We start from the raw sequence: 25,610 nt of genomic DNA, 5'->3' as shown, positions 1-25,610 counted from the left end.
AGGTGGGACTGGAAACAGCCAGAGGTATGGATAAACTAGATTAACTGCCTTTTGTAGGATCATTTTCTGTGCCCTTGCTAGCTAGGCTACTTCCACTGCAAAACTTGTATATTATGAAGATAATCATCAATAGAAGAGCAAAACACAACTATTCTTAAAGGATAAGTTCATCCGAAATGAGAAATTGAGTCATTGGTATGCTGATGGAAGGACAGGTGATGTTTTGTAGTCCACAAAACATTCCTGGAGCTAAGAAAGTAGATGGGCACTTGTTTTAAAAGATGGAAAAAAAAGACTCCATACAGCTCGTCTTCATACAGATCCCAAACTGATTTCTAAAGAAAAAAATAAATATATATATATACAGTATATATCTACAGGTGGTCAAGCTCATGCACCCACTTCAGATGGGGGGCTTTATAAAGGGTGTATATAACATATTTTTATATCCATATGGGCTACCGGAGACTTGGATTACATTGGACAAGCTGCATGGAGTTTGTTTGTTTTGTTCTGTTTTTAAAATGTAATGTGTGAGGTGACCCAGTCAGTGACCTCAGCGCTGCTCAGCCGACCCGGCCAGAGAAATATAATGAAGAAGGCAAACACATAAGGCAGGCATAACATTCAGTACAATTAGTTGAGAGACACTGTAAAGCCCACAGCCACTGGTGAGCCTTAAGATGGGTCAATCCTTTCACTTTCAATTCACATCATGGACTTCCCCCCACAAAAAAAATCATGTTGAAACTTTTATTCAATTCATGGGGCGTTGCAAAGTTAAAGTTTGAAGTTTGGTATTTTTATGATTCTTCGTATGTGTATTCTCAGACTCACCCAGAATACCAATGGGACAGAACTACATTAATACACAGAACTTAAATTTGGTTTCCAAGAAAGTGAAAACTAGCAGAGACATTCTGCAATAACTATTTAAATGAATACATGTTGTCAAGTTTCCTAAGGGTCTCTTGGATGTTCATTAAGAATTCAACCCGAGGTTAAACATGAATTTATTCAAGAAAATCGATGACGTGAACTGGGAGGCCCTAGCCCATTGGAGCCATTTTGTGTCTTCAGCCCTTGCACATAGTTGTAGCCACTTGGTCCAGTCAGATCATGCGTCCTTTTCCTTTGAAATCTATGAAGTTGCCATTGTCATTCTCATCACTGGATTCTTATCAAAATAATACGAATTTGATGATGTTGATCCTCGTCAGGGTTTTCTCAGTTCGGGCTTTGATGCTACCAACCTATCACAGTTTGAAAGATGTGGGCATTTTACATGCAGGGAGGGTCTCACAAAAAGATGCTATCGGCTGCATAATGGAAAATGAAGGATCCATCGACCCGTACTAAGGGCTAAAAGTCTGCATAAGTAGCTTCATCGACTTTGATTTTGATTTTGACCATTCTGTTTTAATCTGTCTCTTGTGAGTCCTCCAACTTAATGAAAGTGCAACACTAAATCACTGGAGTACCCATTTAAAACTGGGCTTATGTGTTTTATTGAGATTTTCCATTAATTTCCCTGAATTAGCATTTAGATCATGCAACATTAAAACTCTCCATTAAAGAGCAGTCACCCAATAATGAGCAAGTTTATTCTTTCTTGCGCAATTGTGATCAAAACATCTGAGTTAAGACACCAATTCTACACTAAATGTGTAATCAGTCAAACTGCGACAGGTCCTGTCTCACATGTGAGTGTGTCTTTCTTCATGTAGCCGCAACCGCTGCTGATGGCCCATAAAACTACATTAGTCGGTTCTAATAGTCCGTGAGTCTTTGTTCTGTTCTGTTTTATGAGCTGTGAGCTTGTCCACACACATTGGATCATTTTCTGTCTGAGGGGCAGATGAACCTCCGCTGACCCCCGAGCTCTGGGGGCCGACTGCAGGGCTGTGGATGGTGATGCTTGGCCCTGTGCCCAGAGCCAGGACATGGAGTCTCTGTGGGCTGAGGGCAGAGAAACTGGGCTGACCTTAAGGAACACAGAGTGCGCTCCAACTCTGCAGCGGAAAAAAAAAGGATCAAACTCTGACTTTCAACTTAATTTAAGATAGCAAAGTGCAAGATCAATGAGCTGTAAGTGTAAGAGGTGCTGGGTGGTGAGAGATGCGGAGGAAAGACTGCGAGGTCACAGAGGACTCCGGAGCTCGAAGGAAATGGCAGCTTGTCCACAGGCGGCGGGAAGAGCTGAACACAAATGGAAAAGGACAGCTGATGACAACACAGTCAGCAATGCTAAAATAATTCACATTAGACTGTTGCCTGTGAAATCTACAAGGCATGCTTTACTTTGTCCTGTAGCATGCAGAATTCTGGTTCAATGATATGAACTTCCACAGTTCTGACGAGTCCTGAGAAGTGTCACGCAACGCTCCAAAAATAAAATGCAAACAGTGAAACAGCTTTTGGTCATTTCAGTGATTGACTGTTTCAACCTGAAAACCAGCCAACAGTACATCTGTTTAGCCCCAAGAGACACTTGATTATGCTGCCTCCTTCGGTGTTGGATTCCTCTTCACCAAACTCAAAGTTCTTAACATAAACTCACGTGAAGCCACTGTAGCGAGGTCTGCTTTTGTCTCCACTGTTCCTCATCCACTTTGGGGTCAGGTTGCCTGGAAATGAATTAGGACGCTGCTGAGAAGGTAATGCTGAATGCAAGTTTTGCATCAACAGCAACAACCACAAACAGTAACGAGAGTGTTACTACTGCGTCTGCAATAACGAGGACAACCAAAAAGAAGAACAATGGAGAATGCTTGTTTGACAAATGAATATGTCCATGCCCTCATTACTGTTACTCCTAATTACAGCAGAATATAAAATGTATGTTGTAGGAAATCAGAAATAACCTGTTTGTAAAATAAGGCCAGGAAATCATGGTACCAAGGGGTTCTTAGAAGCGTCAAGTTAAGGGTTTCTGAGATATAGGGGGGAGGTGTGGGTACCTCACTCGCCCAAAAATGCTAATGACCAAACCATTAAATCTCTAGCATGAAATTACCTCACCTCATCTACAGATTGTTTCATGTTGAACAAGAATAATGTTTGAGAATGATTAGAGATTAAAGCAGCACTTATCAATTCTTTTGCAAACTTGTAGACAGACCTCTACAACAAGCTGAACAGGTTTTACATTTTACGGCCTTAAAGAGACGATATGGCTAACATGTTAGCAAGTCCAGTAGCAATCTCTTGCCATCTGATGAGTGTAGGCTTACGTATGTCCAGTATCCACTCTCTCCTTCAACACAGCCTCATACCTTAACGACTTAAAAGGTTGATTGCCAGTGACTCGCAAAACAAAATACTGTATATCACCCTGCCTAAACAACATGACCACTACAGCAGACCAACAATAGCCGTCATACAGTACGCTCACAATTCAGTTAGGTTCAGGTACTAAAACTACTTGGTTAGGTTTAGGAAAACACTGTGGTTTAGCTTAAAATAACTATGTTCCTAATGTATCTTCAGAACGTTACAATGTTACTGTGTTACGTTATGCACAAACAGTAGTCTCCTTAGTACCACTTTGCCTGCCTTCCTCCTTTGCTGCTGTAATAATTACTAAAGCCACTAGAGGTCTCTGCCTTATAAGAAACATAAGTATAGGTTGTAATGAGCCGCTTTCACAGTTAACCCATAAGGTTGTTTTGCTGATGAAGATGGCTTTCTCCTTGTATCCTTGCTCTTTGATATTCACCAATTCCTTAAGAGTCTTTTGCTGCTAAGTTTTGTTGCTCAGTACTCCACTGTGTTCACCAGCTCATTGCACTTCTACTTCTGTATGCCTACAGACTTATGTCCACTGTTTGGTGACTGGCAGGTATCATCCAGTCGATTTATTCGAGCTTTGTATCTGAAAACAGCTGCCTGCTGCTGCTGGAAACGGAGCTGATGAAAGCATTGAGACTGAACCAACAAAGTTCCTTTGTGAGCTGTAAAATCAAAAACATCGGCTGAAAAGCGCCAAAATACTTTGTAAAGTGGAGAGGAATTAACACTTGAGTGCAAATGAGCAACACTTTTCATATAACACGTCGTCATCTGAAGCATTCAGGCTTTAAATGACTTGCTAAAATGTAATTTCTTAATCTTATCCTGATGTTGCAGTGGAAACAGTCGTACAATACTGACTTCCTACCACCCTTTTACACTCTCACAACACAGGATGTTGATTAGTTGTCCGGTGTTAACACATGTTGTCCAGCTAACAAGCTTATTGAGAGGTGAGCACTTATTGACGGGTGAACCTTCTGCAGGACAGGATCAGCGATTAAGCCGGAAAATCACCAGGGGCCTACGATTTTTCTTTTTTTCCCTTTACTTTAACAAGTCCGTGCTGACAGCAGGAAATGGAGAATGATTTAGGGTGAGAGCTTTCCATTCTGAGTTGGATTTTATGGAAAGGTTCTGAACTGCCTCCACTCTGCTGTAAGAAATTACCTGAGCTCTGACCCCTCGCTTGATAAGGTGGACACACACAGGCGAGAGCCCAATTTATCTCCCGGGGACCTGCCGCTCACTCATGAATATTTACAATATTTCTAATGCAGTGCACTCAGGTCAATAGGACTGCACTTAGTAATCAACATAGAAGCTATAGGTTAATAACTGCAATTTAGGCTTTGTCTCCCAGCCCGATCTGATTAGGTTAAGATGAATTTTCCGGTTGTAGTCAATCACAGAGGATCAGAATAGAAGCATCCTCGCAGATCATCTCTGTGTACGTCTGACACATGCTGCCTTGACTTTAAATGCAGTGTGTAAATGTAAAAGGACAAGGCAGAGGCGGGAGGCAGCTTTGTAGTGTCTGTGATGTGACTGATAATGTTTCTGTGCATCCCAGCCTCGCTAAGTGGCTGCTCGCTCTGATGTGCAGCGGTTACAAAGCGAGGCAGATAGGTCTCCAATAGGTCTGAATGTGTGAAGTCAGAGGGAAAAATAAAAGAGTGGAGCTCTTGGCTTTGAGCACAGCGCTCACTGCCTCCATTGTGCTGCTTTTCCTCATTATGGCAGGCCATTCTGCTGACAGACAGAAAGTGCACTGTGACGCCCAATCAGGACTCCATATTTCATTTCCTCTCTCCCTCTCCTTTCTAACCGTTAGTATATTAAACCAGAAATCCGGTGGCTGATTTTCAAAGAGACTTGATTAAACCCAGGAAATGGGACATGATTTCCCATTTAAAATTCATAACAGGCTAACACTTAAGTAATTTAAATCCCCTGTACCGTTGGTATCTGCATCAAGACTTAATAATTTTACCTAAACTGCATCAATCCATTTCATTTCAATTTGATAGCAGGCAAACTCAGTCGGGGCACCCCTGTGACTGTGTTTCCTGTAAGATGTTGGCAAACCAAAACACAGAATGCACCGCTGCTTGTAATTACATTTGCTTGACCTTCCAGTTTGCTCTGATTTGAACAAAGGGCTGCATGTGAGAAATGAAAATGCTTCTGTGCATATTAATTCTCCATTAGTGTTAAAAACCTGATGTTCTTATTCTATTATCTGTCTTGGGTTGAATACATCAGTGGAGTATAATGCCCCCGTCTGACAGATCTAGTGTTTCCTGATGAAAAGGGGACACTGTCAGTGCTACACTGGTTATAAATGGGTCTTTTAGTAGAATTCAAATCAAATCTGTTAAATCAGTAATTATTGTATTTTCAGTGTCTTTATATGTTAATAGCAGCTGAGAAATGGACTTCAGTGTTTTACAAAGCAAAACTATGACATTTTGAACAAAGAAATAACAAGTTAAATTCATGAGCAATAAAATGCATCCTCGCTCAGTTCAATTCACAAGGGTTTTGCAAATGCACTGACATTTACAGTTATTCTGTACTACTATTTCACTTAAAGATATAATGGGAACATTTTGAAAAATTTAAATGTTTAAGAAACCACCAGACCTGTGTTGTATATTTCATTGAGCTGAGCACTTACATTATCCCAGATCTTTCTAACAACGTTCAACCCAGAACCCAGACGAAATGTGACGTGAATAAAACTTTAATGCATTACTCCATCCATGAGTCACGGAGATAGATTTTCATTCGTAACGTACACACAATTGAGCTTTCAGCAGTGTAACCTCACATCCCCCTTTGGGGCTGCCACTGAATACGACAGCCATTATAAATATAATTTTTTGGCACTTTTATACTTCAAAATGTGTCTACAAATACATCCTACCCACCTCCCCATGGATGCTGCTTTTGTCGTGTGGCGTCAAGTGTATGGGTAAGAAGTCTGACCTTGACTGATGTTTCATTGTACTTTTTTTAGTAGCAGGTCAGACATGCTAGAGTGAGGAGTTGAGAAATTGTTAGCTAATACTAACTAGCTGATACTTCCAGTGTTTGGTGGAGATATTGTGCACTTCACTGCTTCAGAAGCGTTAGCTAAGTGAGCGAAGCAGAAATAAAAGTGTTAGTAGCAATAACTCTACAAAGTCGGCAACCTCAATCTTCATGAACGATTTACCAATGCTTTACCTGTTGCTATATGAATGAAGATTAGTGTCATGTTACCATGGAAGATGCCAGTGCCGGGTCAGTGACCGGATGCACCGAAACGTGCCATGGAGGCTAGGAATAAAGTGGGTAGCGCAGCAAATGACCAGAGCAGAACACACCGCAGATGGGTTCTTGCTGCAATGATGTGCTGGCAAGTAGCGATTAAAAAAGGCGATGTATGAGAAACGGGATCGCCACGACGCTACAACTGAATGAATGTTGCAGAAACTGGTAAATAAAGTAAAAGTCAACTAAAGTCAAGAAAGTAAAGTAGATGAATAAAATGACTGATGTTTAACACTTGAACTACTGTAAATCTGGAGATTCTTCCCACACCGCTGACTGACTCCTGACAACGTTATTGTGCAGGTTTTGAAAAGGCCTAGTCATTACTGGATTTTTGTCGCTGCAGCAACATTCCCAAAACTTCTTTGATTCAAAGACAGACTTTGAGACGGCGCTTTGTAGTAATGTCAAAAGAACTCTCACTCTATGCCTCGTCAGAAACCTCTGAAGACGGCAAACACATTCATTCCATCAACGCGGAAAAAAACTTGAGTGTCAAGCAGCGAGGACTCCATTCATGTGGATCAGACCTCTCCTTTAATATCGGTGCCTGTACAGTTATCAAAAAGGAATACGCTAGAATCTCCGTGTTACCTTTGATCCAAACCTCTCGTTTAACAAGCCCCAGAAAGTCATATTTTTTTATCTCAGAGATGTTTCCAGAATCTGTAATTCCCTTTCTACCTTTCTGCATGATCAGCCTGACCCGAGCTGCTCCAATGAACTGCACCGGGGTGGTCCGAACTCCAGATGCATAAAAATATGCATATTTAAACATCTGGAGATGGAAAACGCATGCAGACTAGAAAATGTGAACTCTTTGCGTCATCATTCACTTTGTGTTACCGCTCCTGTCATAAAATCTTTAAGAGGGCACTGGCCCGCAATTTATCTTTGGTTTATTATCCGATAAACCCACATGAACTCTCCACTATGCGGCTACAGGATTATTGTTCTCCAGAATCGAAAAGCAAACGGCGAGTAATGGAAGTTTCTCCTCTCTAACACAACCAGACTTTTTGTTTTTTTGTTCAGATTTATGTGGCGCAGCTTTCAGTCTACCTTCCCTCCCACGGCACCAGCAGTCGCTCTCCCTTCCCGTTCTTGACTGCAGCCAATTTGCAGTTTCAATTTGGTTATTTAGCTGACACTCCCATTCAAAGTAATTAACAGCGTAGGGTTCACAAATTGTTCAAGGACATTTAGAACTGGTCACTGCTCGGTAACGGACGGCTGACCCAGTTATAGGATGATTTCTCTCCTCTAGACTGCCATAACATTATTTTAGGCATTTATCCTCAGCTATATACTGAATTAGCAGCGATGAGCGTTAATGGCTTTAGTGGGTTACATAAGGAGGACACTTATTGTACATTCAAGATCTGCAGATAGCAAAAGTGTGTTTCTAACCACGAGGTTAGTGGGGTTCCTGATGCTAGCTGCAGCCACTGCAGTGGTTTGAATGATCTTCTTCTGGTTTAAACCTTTTGATGTATTGAAATGTAATACTGCAACACAAAAATATGACAGTATGGGTTAGAAAAATGAAAGGGGATGATGTTATCTCTGTTTTTCTTGATGTTGTTTTATTCTTACAGGGGTATCACAAATCTGAAGCTTGACCATGTTCTAGTGGTTTATCTTCTACCTTTGATCTGAGCCTTCAGTAACTTTAAAGGTACATTGTCTAGTTTTGAAAGAAAAAACTCAGAAAGTTAGTATTTACAACATAAATACAAACTCAGAAATAGTTATTTGATATATTTCCATATAAGCAAGCCGTCCTCGAGGGGACTAAGGTCCAGAAAACATTGTTTGAAATCATTTTGGTTATCCAAACAACATGGTTGCACTGAATGAAATAACCTACGGTAGATTTTGTGGAAACAACACAATGTCCTCAACAATATAACAAGCTCTCCGTCCAGATTATATCTTTTATACTTGGTGATGACATTTTGAAATTGTTTACATTGTAGCAAGACAGTGTAAATGTTTGAAAGATCAAATCTAGGGCTGCATGATATTGGGAAAAAACACTGACATTGTGACATTTTGATTTGATTATTTATTGCAATATGGAAACGTACAGGAATTGTTACCAAGTAACTTCAATAGAGGCTATGCATGAGATGTCACAGCAGGCGGAAGTCACCATGGTTACTACAGTGCACCACTGAGTGACTGATTGTTGATATTTATCAAGTCCTGCAATCTTCACACTGAACTTGAATGTCGCGAAAAACACAAAAAACACAACTAAATCTTTAGGAGCTGAGTTAATTTGTCTTACTTGACATTGCATATCCTGCAATGTGACTATTTTGCATGTGCATATTGGGATGTTGATGCTCAAACAGTATATTTAATAGCCGTAATCACCACATATTTAATCATATTGTGAGATAAGAAGATCGTCTCATCCCTAATTAATCTCAATTAGGGGAAGAAAAATCTAAACGGACAAAAACATTTGTTAGAGGAATTCTTCTCTTCCATCCTGATTTTCACCATCCACAGAAACTACTGCTGCTGCCACCAGGCTTAATACACTGTGCAGTTATTCCTGTGGATGTGCCCTCGGGCCCTGATGGTGGCTCTTCTTCCATTTCCATCAGAAGTTGTGCTAAAGGTCTTAACACATTTACTTTAGGGGCTGCAGAATATCTCTCTCTGGTTCTCCATGCTGCCGTGCTCCGTGCCTAAAGCAAAACAAACTGGACTGAAGCAGTGGCACGTTCCTGGTTCACTGCAGAAGCATGTCAATCCTCTGTATGAGAGATTCTTCTGTTCTGGGATGACACGCTGAATCTTTCTGGTTGCGGGTAAAAGTTTCAGGGTAGGAGGAAGGACCTCTCAATTTCTTTTCCATCAGTGAAGTAGAGTAGAGCATTTTTTAAAAAGCTATTGGAAACCATGTCATGGAACTGCTTGGCATTGACAATGTCATGTCCTTTTTAAACCAGGCTGTCAGCTGCCCTCTTCACGGCCCTTCCAATTCCATCCGGAGCGCCCTTTCCATGTGGAGTTGGAAAAAAGGTTCCATGTTGCCCTTTAAACCCCAATTTCAGAGGAATGTCACTGAGGAGGAAGATGTTTTTCTCTTATTCTTGTGTTGCTTGCTTGGAGCATCTGACCAGAAATGCACTGTATCGACTCAAAGATGTGCCCCTGTGTACCTCTCTCAGTGTGGGACCCACAGAGGCCCAAGTGGATGCTGCATCTTGATGCTCAGATTCAGAGATTGTGCAGAATTTCGACTCAGCGACTAATACAACGCGTAAATGAAACATAGGTAGGTTCTGTCTGAAATGAAGGCCTGGACTTCAGCATTTTACTTGTGTTTCCATGTCTCTGAAAAGTGTTCGGATAAAAAAAAATGTAAACTCAAAGAGGTCCAGTTAGAGCACATTTCCTCAAGCGAAGGTCAAAAACATCAGAATTTCTATCTTAGCATATAATATTTTATTTCCTGTGCCCTCAGTTTGGATTTGAGTGGGCATGTTTGCTCAATGCTCTGTCCTTTCTCTAGTAGTGGCGCATCACAGGAAGCTTTTAATAATCGCCACAGTCTCAGAGATGACTCATACCGATTTTAAACTGCCCGTGAGTCCATTCTTGATTAACAGCTCAGTTTCCGCTGTCTATTTTCTGCGACTGCTGTCTCTCATCTCGTCTCTTGTTTGTGTGTGTGTGCATCTGTCTGACTTGAATCACAATGCTTAACACAACACGCAGATTTGATTGGAGTGGTGTCGCGGGAGTGATTTACAACCCACGCAACTGGTCTGTGAGTTTCTCGGGCTGCTAGTGCTGCAAAGGCTAGAAATGCTTTCATAATGTTTTACTTTGTATATATGTGGCGGACCCTGCCACCTTTCTGGCTTCAAACAGTGTTCTGGGGACCTTATTTTCCACTGAGAACAGCTTGTTTATTCACTTGTGGAAAAATGTGAGTTTGTATTATTACCTCATTAATATTGTCAATATTACAATTCTGAGTTGGAATTTCTTCTCCAAAACTACATAATGCCCCTTTAATACTAATCAAATTACACATTTATATTTATGGGTGATGCACACCTGATTTGAGTTTGTCAAAAAATAAAAAATAAAAGGAAAAGCTTACCAGTGCCTGAGCAGCGTTCCCGCCTTTTTTGAAACCAGGAAGTGAAACGGGGGTCCTTCTGATAGAGCTAACCCGTTTAATGCCTGATTTAAGTTGTGTTTTTGTAGAAATCTGGGCAGACATCTTAATCAAAAAATATATTTGGAAACATATATTATTATAATCGGACATTTTGACACCTATAGTATAGATACTTTACATTTTGAAGGCTAGTTTGAATTAGTCAATTCTCGTCTGGGACAAGTGTGTTTGTTGTCACAGGGCAAGATTAGAAGTTTTAAAAAATGAAAGCAGATCAAGACATTTTAAAAATCATATTTGCCCTCAAACATAAATCATGAATTGTTGCAATTCTCCTGGCAAAAGAAAACGTCTCTCTTTTAAAATCATCAGGTAAAATGAAAGAGGTTTGTTTTTTACCTTTATTTATTTAGGGAGGTTTCACTGGGAGCGATGTTTTCTCTTTCTGGGACGCCCTAATCACATTCACACAGTGACACATTCACACCTGGAAGAGCAGTTGGGGTTAAGGGCCTTGCTCAAGGGCACCTCAGTGCGGCACCAAGCGCGGCATTTACTTTCCCCACCCAGGGTTACTAATGGGGCCGTTCATCACAACACATAAAACTGAAGTGCTGAATGAAAAGAATACCATACTGACAGGTTTGTCCTGAGGGTGGCATTCAGGTCAAGTGGACACAGCTAATTTCAGGGGATTCTGGCAAGTAGTTTTTTTTGCTGTGGATTAAAGTTCTTTATAGTCAGTCAGCAGAATGTACAATATAAAGAGATAAAGAAAAAAAAGAAAAAACAGACAGCACACCGGCTACATTCATTTCAGTCTTTGCAAGTGCTACAATAGTCTGATGTTCAGGCAGAGTGGCCATTTCTGCTCCATTATACAGCCTGACAATGCTTTCTGTTTTCTGTGGGCGAAGCGTTTGATTGTACCTGAGCACATCTCCAAGTCGACATCCACGCCGCATTTCCTGTATCAGGGCATTATCTGTGTTATAATGGAAACTTAGAAACAAGAGAGACATTTTATATACTCAGGACAAATGAGGCAATCAAGAAGACGGTGGAAACAACTGTTATCATTATCCTCAGGTTAATGTGGGGAGAAATAGGTGGGCTGGGACAAAGAGGATGGTGATGGTAGAAAACACGTTGGCTAAAGTAGCTGATGATAAACTCTTCAGTTTAAGTTCATTTGGATAATGTTCTGTTTCATGCAGATTACAAATCATGAGAAGTGATTTCAAACTGAGTCCAACTAGGTAAGAAACGAAGCCACCGTATCCGGATCAGCTCAACTCCTGCATTTGGAGGCACCCCTGATGGTCAGTCCCTCCTTTTTAAACCACAAATGCAAAAATCAACCCATTGCTCTTGAATTCTGTGCAACCTTGCAATTTTATCCCATTTCAGCATATTTTTTGGAAATTTGACCAATCATTGTAGTTTCCTGTGAGTGTCACCAATCATAGCAGCAGCTTTTCTCCGCTTGAGGAAGGTTTAAATATAAAACCTGAGTGGATCAAAGATTCCTAACAGAGGTCGAGGTGTGCTGTCAACAGCTTTACAGACACTCTATGGGGAAAATGCTTTTTGGGCCACAGCTGAATTTTTATACCCTGACTGGGCAAAACTGGAAGCATGGTTGAGTGTCACTGCTGTTTCCTGGTCTTAATAGTAGACTCATGATGTCACCAAAATCACTTCCTTATTTCTGACTATGAAGACACGACAAGCAACACATAAACACACAAAAATGACTGCTTCTGCCTCAAAAAAGTCTTGAGAATGGCTGAAACATTTAAATCACAGACAGAAGCTGTTGCATTGAAATCTATTGCAAGTGCTGCAAGAACCGAGGTGTCTCAGATTTAATATGCACTGTTAGTGCTGATGTTAATGTAGTGTAAATCACAAATGGATTCAGGCATGCTCGCCTGCTTGCGTGACAAACTGTGTTGTTGTCTGTGATATAAAAAACTACCGAATTAAATGTTGAAACACGGCGTGCAAGCTTTATTTAAAAAATAAGTTGGATGTGTAATGAAATCAGAGATGGGGTGTGATTATACAAAAACCATTTTACCATTTTTATGTTGCAAAAAAGGGCTAATAACGTTGCAACACGTCACAATATTTTTAAAAAGCTGTCATGAAATCAGGCATTTAGGATCAAATCCACACAAATATGGTAGGAAGGTTGTAGTTATAGCTTAAATTCAGACGGACCTTCTGCAATGTACAGTGAATTTACTGATCTTGGTCCTATCCACAACGGCCATTTACAACACCAGGCCTGTTCGAGTTGCTCACCAAATTTGTGTGTGGAATCAGGATAATATAAAATACAGGACATGATCCTCCAACCACCAGGAGATTAGTGCTGCAGCATCGAACACAATCAGGGAGCAGACGGAAAGAGGAGAGGAGGAACTCTGTTTCACCCACCATTTTATTTGCGGAATTGAGTTTATCCCTCTTTTCAGCCTGACCTATTTCTAAATGAAATTGACTGTATGCTGTTTACATACAGCGCAGACAAGCAAACAGAACATTGATTGATCTATTTAAGGGAGAAAGGATGAAATAAAGGACAGAAAGCTTTTCTTAGTATTTCTTAGATTCTTGGTTATCTGTGCCTTACGATAGTTTCAGATTGGAGGTCATAGTTTACCTCCTTGTTTATTTATCGCCTGAGAGGAAAAGGAGATTGGTGAGAAGGAGGAGTGGGACTTCTGCTGCGTGTGAAAGGCTGCCATCTACTGAGAGCTGTCTTCAGACTGGATGTGTGTGTTTGCAGTGAGAGGAAGAGCGTCGCTGCCTCAGCCAAACACACTTCCTCTTCTGCTCGGCGGTCATGGCTGAGGGAAGGCTCGGCTGAGAAGGGTAACGAGGTAATTGAATTTCAATTTGTTAAGAGCTCCTTTTTCCCCACTTCACGTCCGATCTGACCCAGGTCCCCTCCCTACCCGAGATGAAACGAGACAGCTGCTTTAACTTTACCTCTCCTTTCATTTCTCTTGCTTTCTTCTTCCTGTTTCATTGTTTCAAAAATTCATATTTTTCATTCCTGTGAAGGCACTGACTCCACGTTTTTGAAAAAGGAATTCAAGCCTTTGAAATGATCAAGCATGCTGCATTTCCAGTCACACCCCGATCGCAGCGGGTGTTTCGCCTTTGACAGCCGTGGAAACATCAGTTCCGACATCACTGATTAGGGCGTGGCAAGAGGTGAACACACATCTATTTTTCTGCTTTGGTTTATTTCAGAATCTTCCGCAAGAATCGTCTTCCTCTTTTCTGAACTGTGTGTGTTCTCGGTTTGAATCGAACTGCGATAATAAACACAGACTCTCTCCTCTCCACTGTATGAGAGCCGATCCAGGCCAGCGGTGTACATGAGGAGGAGGGCTGGTTGCTAGGCTGCATATCCCTCCAGTTACAAAGCTCTTTGATACCTGCGTCGCTGTGTTCTCTCACAGACACGCACCCACTCACATGGCTCAGGCCAGGCACCTACACTCCGAGCACACAGACACGCACCAGCGGGTAGGCCTGGTTTTCTCCAAATCAGGGCAATAACAGGTAACCTTCCACCCGGCAAACATATCAAGGCAGCCTCTCCAGCGGGCAGCCAGACAGGAGCCGCCTCTAACCGCACTAACAAGGTGAGCAGACAGTGTGAGTTGTTGTGGCGGCTGTCTGTGCTCCTTCAGGAGGAACCGCCAACAACTGGACTGGCACCGCTAATAAGGTGTCAGCGCTGCTCTGCCCCTCGCTGAGAGAACATCACGCGGCTCGAGCTGCGCCGAAGACGACGCGGGGATTAAAACTGCAGCGCGTGTGAACACACCTGCCTCATCAGCCTACAGTGAATCGCAAAGTAGGGCTGCGACAGAAAACATCCCACCCATACCGCAGATGCTGTGGACTATTTTGCCCAAATTGGGGATGGATGGCAGCACGAGTTGTCCTCCACGCGCAGCTAGTGAAGCCTGGAAACATGACGGCTGTTCACCGTCTCCACCCCGACAGACACAGGGAACAAGCTGTGCAAGAAAACTTGTGCTGCCACTTGAGGAATAGGTTTAGATATCTAAAGCCTGTCTTCACACAAGATTCACATGCAGTACGTATGAAAGAGTTATCTGTCGTCTTTCCTCTGGACTGTGAATTGATCCTTTCAGTGTGACAGGCGTGTAGGAAATAAGGCACCAAACCCACATTCCTCAAGTTCAGCAGAAGTTTATACGAGGATTTAGGCCGGTTCCCACTCTCTGAATCCCCTGCCTACGTCTCAGACTTGTTCCGTGATTCATTCATTCAGTTACCCCTGGTTGGAGAAACAATCGAAGCTTGGAAGGCAGAAATAATGGAAAATCATCCTCCTCCATAGTGTGGTAGCTACACACTGTCAGTTCAGTCAAACTATAAGGCCAACTTAACTAAATCGTCAGGATGAATCTTGGCAACGTACGTTTCTGCAAACCACAGATATGGTGAAACTTTACATTTCTTTTGGCTCAAGTTTGAATTTTATCTTGTGGCAACAGTGCGCCTATGGTCTGGTTAGGTTCAAACACCAAAAACACTTAGTTAGGGTTAGGAAAAGAGCATGTTTTAGCTTAAAATACCTGCCTAAACACGGCTGTAAATATCTTTTTGTGCCACAAACACAGCTCAAAATTGTCCGGAGGTCTCCTGAATAATATCCAGTGTCGTCACGCTTCAAAATGCTTAAACACAGTCTGGAACAGTGGTCAGTGGCCTGGCAGCCTTCTAGCTTAACACCACCACCCTCCCCTCCACCTCCAGATGTGAAAGTCAGGTCATAAACATGTAATATGAACATCATATGAAAAGTATTGCAGAAATGTCAATACAGTACGTAGCTTATGACATGTACAAATGTGAACGTCAGTGGTTTTGCAGAAAAACTAACTGCCAATGTTTTGTTCTGGCAACTGTGCTGACCTTAAACAGTCTGGAGACATTTTTACATTTAAACTGCAGAGAACAAGAATGAGAATCCCTTTCACACATGTAACACACACAACAGAGGATTATCCCTGCCAGACGTGTTCTCACCTACTTGAAATACTCAGTTTGATAATCGGCGAGAGGTGACACGTGGGTAGAGCTTGCAGGAGGAGGAGGAGGAGGACCCAGCCGTAATGAGGGCTGTCTTGGCGTTGATATCAGTGCTACATGTATTTGGATGTGTCCACAATATCAAAGAGAGAGTGGAGAACAATATACAGGCAAGCACAAAAGAGTACGAAGCAGCTACACACTCGCACGCTGTGAATTCCCCAGACAATGACCTGCTCTTTACGCACATGGGCTCAGTCGGACATTACACACACTTTGAACTACGATGCCGGCAGGGTCAAGTCTGTTCAACGTCCGGGTCAACCGCCTTCACATATACAGCACCTCCAGGTCAGGGTTCAGGGTAGCGGTGCATGTGTGAAAGGTTCTTGGGTTAGCCAAACCAAGTGGCAGTATTCACCCTCAAAAAAGATCACTCCTGAGCCTGTATGAACAGGATGAACGATCACAACAACCAATTACTATTTCACCTTACATATGGCATACGAGTACTGTAATAAGATAAACTTAAAAAGATCCTAACTTATCCTTTAAGCCACATGTTCAAAGCAGCACAGAGCGTCTTTAAACATAAGAATCAAGTGTCAGAGGCTACAGGGAGCAAATGATGAAGTGAACACAGCTTTAATGTGTATTTCTGTAGGCCTTTAACATATTAACATAAAGCAGAGACGACAATGAGGCTTCTGCTTCAGAAAAGACGTTGGAGAAGGTAAAGATAAAGCGCATCCGCCGTGGTTGCCGTCTTATTTTTTATTAGCCTCTGCTGCTGTGCTGAGGCTTATTTTGCAGCCTGCATTCTAATGAGCGAGCAGGAGGAGGGAGGGCAAGGGAGTGGGGGGATTGTGTAACTGTGTTACATAACACAATGTGCACGGCCTTCACTCTCTCTCTCTCTCTCTCGCCGTGCCTCAGACAGCGAGACACACAGCAGAGCGGGGAGGAAGAGGAGGAGGACGCAGGGCTTTAAGAGGCTGCTGGTGTTAATGAGGGCGACGTGAAGAGATGTGTGCCTCGCTGGAAAGTCATACCTCATTACGACACCGTTTCTAATAATGCCGGCGATGAAGATAAGTTGTTTAGGAGGCGAGGGGACGTACGAGAGCAGACCCCCGGCTTGTCTGAGATTAAAACTCAACTATCAAGTGGCATTCAAGTGGGTCTGCAGGGTAATTAAAGTCGATAAAATGTTATTGCCTTCACCCTTGGACCACCTATTGTCAGACATGTGCTGGACATTTCGGAAGGGGACGGATCACAATCAAGATTTAGTGGTGTTGGTGTGGTTGGATTTTTTTTTGGCGCTGCTTTGCTGATAACAAAACACAAAATCATGTATATATTTAGTTACTTTTGAACATATTTTTTTTTTGCACCCTAAATTTCCCTTAAATGCATAGAAATGCTTTTAATTTCAGTCTGTACTTTGCTTTGCTGTATAGTAAAGTAAAAGTAAAGTAGGTGTTGTGTTCAGGTGTATGTTTGAAGTTCATGAAGCAGCACAAACCCTCGCATTCATTCATCCCTGTACAAAAGACCTGAAAACAAAACATAAACAATACATTTGATTACAAAAGAAAGTTTATTTCTGTCTAAAAATATAATAATACAAAATTCCAAACACCAAGTAGAAAAATTAAAGCTCATTTTTACTCATTTTAGCTCATTTAACGCTCAGAAAATACACCTGAAACACAAATCAGTCAACATTCAGGAAGCAGTTGTAACTCGCTGTATTCATGAGTATATTCACGAGTAGTTGACTTTTACACAGAACGTCTCCTCCGTCTTCTCCTCCAGGTTGTTCACGTAGACGAGGATCTCCATTGAGCCGGGACTCTGGCTGGGGGCGAATCTTAGTCCGATGGAGTAGCTCTCTCCCCCGCCGATCTGAACAAAGCGAACACAACAAACAATGCTTCATATTCATCTGACCGCTTCCCGAGGGTGAGTTGATGATTCGTTCTTTCTCTTCAGCTCGTAACACTGCACTGATTTAACCATGTCCACATACAAAGAGTTCCTTTATCCCCCTTCTTTGCATATAATCAGTATTGTTAACTACAAGGGGAATGTCAGTTTTATCTGTTCAAGTGTTATTTACCTAAAAAAATATTAGTTTTACATAACTTATTATTAATAATTATAATTTATTATTACAGAATCATGCTGAAAAAAATGTGTTTTTAACTTCCCCTTCTGTGATTCTGAATGTGTAATTTTGAAGTGTGGTGTGATGTCAGTCAGCCTCATTTTCCCAGGAGATTTGTGCCCAGTGGCAGACAAAATTGCAGAGTGTTTATAGTGAACCAGTCTAAATGCCTTAGTCGTCATTAAAATGTGTAATGTGTAATGTGTAATCAACAGTGACTTCGTAATGATATGTTAAAACTTCAAATCCCTTCAATGATGTGTTTTAATCAGTGTCTATAGAGGAAGAGAAGAAGAAAAGTGAATAAATGAATAAGTCAAAAGGGAAAGAAGGATATTGCCATTGATACAATAAATAAAACACAGGATCGGGTTACATATCTCTTAATTTGGGATGTGAGGACAAGATAATTTATGATGAATTGCGATAAAAACATGGCTATCCTCACACGAGTTACTTAAAATAGTTAAATAAGCTAGCTAGCGCAACAACATACAACACTATATTGATTTTCCAATGTATTTTGAATTGCTACAAGGAGGGAGCCTGCATCTTTCGGACAGGCTTTGAAGATTTAAAAAACTTAAGCCTGTCAACAAAGATGAAGGCTCAGCTTGCACATAGTATCCCCACAAAAAACTGTTAAATCGAATGTGTGTAGATACTCTGGATTCCAAACTAAAGAATGGGGAGATGAGGTGCATTAATATTTTATTTCAGGTTGTTTGGATGAAAGGATGTGTCACATTTGTAATGCAGTAAAAAATATTTGTTTCTTAACAAAATGTAAGGTAAAGTGATTCCAGTATACTCTCATATATCGTGAATCGCAACTGTAAAGGACCCTGGTGTGAAGTTTACATTTGTTATGCACTTTTGTATGCTTTTATTTTGTAACTTCCTGTTATTTTGAAAGGACTCTGAATGCACGTAAAAAACTGAACATGACGGTAGAAACCGAGCAAACGGTGCAGAAAGCTAACAGTAAGCATAAGGAAGGAATCGATGATAAAAGAAAAACGGGGAGAGCACAAGCAACTTCTTTCGATTGGATGCTGCAGCAACTATTTTGGCACATGTAATTTTCATATCATTGATACGTCAGACAAGAGATCGAACTTCGGACCTTCACAATGCCCATGTCGAGTCACATTCCCTCCTCAGAGAACTTCAAAGACACATGCAAGCATGCACATGCAAACACACACGTAACGTAAGAGTGAAAAGTTGTTTCTTCCTATTTGATGTCGGGTCGTGATGTTCCATCGTTGCCTCTCAAACAGTATTCGTGTCAGTGACTTTGGAGCAACTCTAAACAGCTTTCCAACAGATTTGGTGACATTTCTCTCATTTGTGCAAAGACACGACATTTTAAAACCCCCAACTTTAAGAGGGGCGGCAGGAACAGCACTGGTTTTAGAACAAGATACTGAAGTGCTAAAGTGCATCATGTGTTGTTGCTGTTGTTTCATAGCAATGTATAATTGTGTATGTAGAGTAAAGTTTATCCACACCCTCGCTGCGGGTTTCCACTGACTAATATACAGTAACAGGGGTAGTCTGAAGCTAGGACGTCATTACGTGAACAAACAGTTTGTTGATGGTTTGTATTCTTCGTCCTTATAACCTCTTGACCTCATACTCTTTGTTTTTCTTCCAAATTACCACCTCTCTATCCAAAGTGCAACGTTGATGATTCTTTTATAATAAAGGCACACAATGCTTAAAGTTTTACTGCTTTTTTTATGTGCAAAAAGTCTTTATTTGGTCATTTTTTCCCTTCCTTCAGTATTTCAATCAGACCAGAACTGTCTTCTTGTATTTTCTGTAATAGCCAGCAATGAATATATGGGTCAATTTTGAGGATTTATGCTGTAATCTTCCCCAAAAGCACAGCAGTATTGATCCCTGCTTTGCTCTCCCTTCTGACAGCGGATTTTATCACAGCGGGGTAGTTACGGCAAAAAAGAGAAAAGTGTCTCCACATTTGCTTAATGCTGCGGGCACAGTAAATTCTTTATAAGACACCTGGAGCCTCGCTGACAAGATGGAATAAAACAATGGCTGTTTTTCACTCTCTGCCTCCTTCTGTCGAAGTGATGCAGTGTCTTCTGGACAGCAGCAGCGAGACTCTTAAATAGTTTATGTGGGAACAGACTCTCATTGCATCCCATTCATTTATCTGTTAATTTAAAATGCTGCTTTTCCATTTGGTTTGCCATTTAACACACCCCAGCAAATGAAAGGCAATGACAGCAGCGGCTCTGGTGTCTGTGCGTGTGAGTGAATCAGCCATTAGAGGCACTGGCACTGACAACATAACAATAAACCAATGGCAGTAATGACTCTGTTATATTCTCCTGTTTCGTTCTATAGGCAAACAAGGACATCATTCACTTGTCTAACAGCTGAGGAACGAACTGTCAACATGAGAGGCCTGAAATAACTGATGTCTTTTCCTCACCTGTCAAGATGACAGGAGAGTCAAAAACATATTTTCTTTGCTCATACGGTTAACACTGAAGGTTGCTGCCGCACACAAATGTTCTTATTTGTCACAATCAGCATGTCGGTCAAAACTTTTCCCTCAAAGTTTAACAGTGTGTTGCGGCGAAGCCAATTCATGATTTTAGCTGAGAGGGAACCAAAACTGATTTTGAAGCTGATAACAGGTAAAAAAAAATGTCATTGTGTGACATTGCTGAAATAATCCAATACTAAATTGTCTCCTCGTCATGTCCACTGGATGCAGCTGTGTTGCACTCTGCCTGCACTACAGCTCCATCATAACTGACGCAGTTTAAATGGCCAAGGCTCACAACAAGGTCTGTGTACAACAGGAGGCTTTTTTAGTTGTTTGTCTCATGGACGTCTGATGGAACAAGTACGTGTCTATTTTAAAGACATATTATGTAACATTTCTGCATTAAAGCAGCATTATGTAACTTTTTGTTAAAATAACAGCTTCAGAATCATTTTGATGGTACAGTGTCTTAACAGGGTGAATGATGTCTCTGCCTCAGACACTCCGCCCCTCTATCACTTGTCTCTGCACTGTATAACTTCAGTGAGAGGGTAGGAACACATACATGTTTACTTCAACATACAAGTTTTCAACACACAACATTGTTATGATGTAATGAGTTTCGTTTCTAGTCGGCGCCTATACATTACATCTTGGACGTTACACCTGGGTGTTGCATTAAGAAACTGTGGGGGGGCGCTAAGTCGCACAAAACCAATTTCTACATAATGTTGCTTTAGAATGTCTAAAAACAACTTGACCTGAATACTTTGGTGAGTTCTGTACTTAAATTATCATAAATGTTTCCAACAACGTTCAAACCCAGAGAAATCTGTCATTTTTATTCACAGTGACGCTGCATTTCATTTGGTCACCCGTCGCTATAACTTCCAGGAAAGAGCGAGAGGTTGCGAGGCTGCGTGACGCTGCTGTATTCAGATAGAAATAATCAATTCATGGTATTTTTACATTTCAAGTCTAATATTGCCTTTACACATGTGTAATTACACTGATGAGTGAGGCTGCCAAATCGCAGAGAACCTACAATCAATACTGTGCCTGAACGAATCCTGTGCAGACACAGATGGAGCAATGAAGCTGCTCACGCTATACAGGCTATACAGGCTGTGCAGAGTCATTAAGCAACCTGTTCTTCAGCAGCTACATTTACAATAAGGTTTAGAGGTGTATTGTCAAATTGTTCGTGCTTTATGAGCATATTCATCATCGATGGGGTAACAGATGCTTTGTAGCTATACACTCCTCATTTTAATTACTATATTATAGCAGGTCGTTAGTTTTACCTTGCGTCTCTCTCTTTTGTACCAAATGAAAAGGATCACTTAGTAGTCATTTCAATTTTCAGTACACATTGTGAATGTGGATGCAGTAGCCTTGGGTTTGATTTTGGCAGGTTTTACACTCTATAACAGACAATACATGGACAAACTGAAAAGTTTGTGGTGTCACTGTGAAGAGAAGAGGAGAGAATGTGAAACTATTTAACAGAAGCAACCTAATCATATTCACAAAAAGCCCCAGGAAGCGTCAAAAGCTCATTTTCAGTCAGTGAAGAGACTCATCGCTGTAGCTAGCTCTACAGCAGGCATTCATACTGAATACAGTTTGTTCTGTTGCATGATTGGAATATATTCTGTGAAAGTGCTCAATAGGAATTCTGACTTATTATCGTAAACTGCTTTGTATTGTGACTTGTTTACATACAGATGTGATGTCATTAAGTTAAAGTAGGCGAAAAAGCCCAAATAAGTCTTTGGTATAATTTGTTAATTTACATTTTCCTCTTCTACATCAGCTTCCTGACATTATCATCACTGTCAAACTTTAAGATACAGTAGAATTTTATATGGAATCTGAAATGTGAATAAAGCTGTCAATAATAACTCATTTCCACTGCAGCACTATGATAGCTCTACAACTGACCAGTAGGTTTGAAGAAGTGTCCGCTATTTACATTATTTTATTCTAAATAGGATTAAAACAAGCTGATTTAAAGGGACTCCTTCCATTGGTCAATAGCCCTCCCCTTTAGAGCTAATTACTTACAGGGTGTTAACCATGCAAGGTACCATTAATCCCATGAAACTACCTGTACTGATGCAAGGCTTCATTTCACTTCAACAACAAAGACAAGCTCTTGTCAAGGATGAAGGATCCCTTCGGCGTTAATCAAAGTATTGATTTCAGAGAGAGTGAGAGAAACGGCATGACTTCCTGTCTTATCTCACCTGGAATTTATCCTCTTTGAACTGAAGCAGGTCTGGATGGTCCGAGCGGAGCAGAAACGTGCGGCTGCTGGTGTAGGGATTGATGTAGGTGATTTTCCTGGAGTTGCCACGCCAGCCGCCAACTGGAACGGACACTTCAAACGCCTGCACACACACACGCACACACGCGGACAGTTAGTGCCATAACTGCTTTGTCATTAAATCATTTGGCCACTTCTAGAAAAGCTCCACTGCGCTGCTTATATATCACATTTTTCTCTCAGACCAAAAGTTTAGACTAATACATCACCAGCAGGACTCGAATATGAGAGGGAAAAATGTTATTCAGACACTTCACTGTAATGTGAACTTTGATAGGCAGACAGCACTTAGAGAGGGGATTGGCTTTGAGTGCTGTCCTTAGCTTTCACTTTACACTTGCCATAAAGGGAATGGGAATGTCCAACTGACCCTGGAAATCACTAGACTGGTTCAATAAGCACTGAATGTGGCTCTGTGTCACCAGTGGCTTTGAGTTAGACGTTCCTTTAAGGTTTGAGCTGTCCATCATATCACATGAGAGCAGTAGTGAGAGCTGAATCTTAAAATCAGAGAATCATGTCCACATTGTTTGATCTGAGAGGAGTGTAGTGCAAGTACTTACTGTACACTGAAGATGAAGACATAACAACAAACCACATGTTACCATTTTAAGCAGTAACCTTACAACATACCTTTGACAGTACGGGTCGGTGGACGTTGAGACAGAGCAGCCAGGCGGTGACGAGCCGCCGGTGCTCCACGTCCACTGCGTTCACATACAAGAAGCGACTTCCTGCCTGCCATGGTTGCACCTTCAGCTGGAGTTCCTGCACCGCTGCAGGAGGCAGAATGAACACACTGTCTGGGTCCACCTACAGAGAAGGTAAAGGGTGATTAGGTTTGGCATTAAAGTAAAGAGATGTTGTTGATTAGGTGTGTTGTGAGAATGAGAAAGACACAGTATGAAGGAAAAGAGAGACATTTTATAGGAGAGGTAAATATAAAAGGTCTAGAAATGGACAGAATTAAGAGGAAAAGGTGGTTAAAAGAGTCAGAGGGAAATAAAGAAGGAGTACAGATTACAGGAGAGAGTGGGTGAGGGAAGAGGGCGAATGAGGTTCATTGAAAGCAGCAAAGAGAGGCGGCAGACAATGAAATGAGAGAAAGTCGTGGAAAAAGTGACGGAGAGACACAAGGACGTGAGAATGAGATTTAGTGCGCAGCTCCTTTTCAATCTGTTGAGAAAAGCAAAGCTATTCTCTGGCGGTGAGCTTTATCCTGTTTTATAAGACTCCTCTGATGCGTTCCACAGTGAGCTAACCTGCCGAGAGTCAGATCAAAGCGGCCGCTGATGCACACGGTGAAATCTTTTAAAAAAACATCTGTCGCGTTTGCAGCTCGTACCCTGATTCTGGGAGAGAACGTTTGGGTCGTACTGCATGCACCCATGGTGGCTGTGACAGTCCGTCAACGTCTTTTTCTTTTTTTTGAATGTGAGTGAGTAATATGAAATGCCCCTTTTACAGCAGCTCTGAGTGAGAAGCATTGTCACACTCTCTTCCCTCTTGTACCCAGTTATGAATAAGAAACGATCCACGTTAGAAGAGAAGGCAATCTGACACTCCTGGAACATATTTTCATATGTTCACAGAGCATAGAGGCACTGCTAATTTTTCAGATTGTGTCAAACTGTGTCCCAACATGACATGATTGCAGGAGGTAATGGGGGAACCTAATAAAATGAAATGACATGAAAAGACCCATTATGTCAATCTGCATTTATACATTCTAGATAATGACTTGAATTTTAACCTGGGGTTATTACAAAAGAGACTGTAGCCGTGCCATTGTTTCCTGCTGCTAAGAGAACAATTTGCATGAAATCACATTTGGTAATGCGGATTGAAAATTGCTAATACAGAAAAATATGTCAAAAACAAAGCTCTCAATGTCTCATTAGGAATCAAGGATTCGAGGTGAGATTTGAGCTGTTTTGATTCCACTTTTTGTTATTTCTGTATGTTGCTTCACATTTGTGCCAGCTGTGTTTTGTCCCACTTAAAACACTGAAGTCATTTCCAAAGGGATGACAGAGCAACGTAACTTGCACCAACGCCTCACTGCCCAGTGTAGGGCTTGTGGGCCAAAAATAAGATGTGGCACACCGAATGTGCAGACAGTCAGTCAATTGAGGGAACTTGGGATCCTAGTGCGTTTTTGCATCTTAACGATACAATACATTACAATAAGTGTTTATTTTTGGCCCACAGTCCCCCATTAAGTTTCATTTAGGCCCTCCAAGGGAACAGGTTTGGCCACCCACACGTAGTTTACCACCTTAAACACTACCACTGTTATCTTTTTTCCAATTGCAACTCCAAATGAGAGTCAAGTATGTATTAGTGTGCGGCTTGGGCTGCATTTCCCAGTCAGATCCCAACCGAGTCTGAGAGAATTGTCACCAAGCCCAACCCAAAATTGAGTTGTTTTTTTTTAACAACTGAACCTGACTCAAGCCTGACACCAATTTATTTATTCAGACCAAAGATCTGCGATGAGACGAGTTGAAACTCGACGATCTAAAAAGACGAGACGGTGTATCACCTCAATTGCAACGACTCCTTGTACTTTCTTGTACTTTTTGTAGCATCTTAAAATATGAATGAGCACGGTGATACTTTGATACTTGCTACAGTTGCCTTTCTAGTATTGATGAAATGGCAAAAATAAAAGGTGTGTGCATAATTACCATGGTTACAGCTTGCCTGTTTACCCTGATACAGATATGTGCAGTGT

At 41.4% G+C, this 25,610-nt stretch overlaps 1 protein-coding gene across 1 annotated transcript in view; it reads right to left on the bottom strand.

Moving 5' to 3' along the window:
* Positions 1 to 17,433: 17,433 nt before the first annotated feature.
* The window catches only part of nphp4 (nephronophthisis 4), a 165,990-nt gene continuing 157,813 nt past the window's right edge, over positions 17,434 to 25,610 (bottom strand). Inside the window, exons 27-29 of the mRNA XM_084367532.1 lie at positions 23,507 to 23,686; positions 22,794 to 22,937; positions 17,434 to 17,758 (exon numbers count right to left, since the gene is read on the bottom strand). Coding sequence (XP_084223658.1) covers positions 17,618 to 17,758; positions 22,794 to 22,937; positions 23,507 to 23,686 — 465 coding nt within the window. The 3' untranslated portion in view covers positions 17,434 to 17,617. The remainder of the gene's footprint in view (positions 17,759 to 22,793; positions 22,938 to 23,506; positions 23,687 to 25,610) is intronic.

This window comes from Pagrus pagrus, assembly GCF_965226575.1.
Source record: "Pagrus pagrus genome assembly, chromosome: 11".
Lineage (NCBI taxonomy): Eukaryota > Metazoa > Chordata > Actinopteri > Spariformes > Sparidae > Pagrus > Pagrus pagrus.
This window is presented reverse-complemented; position numbering and strand designations above follow the sequence as displayed.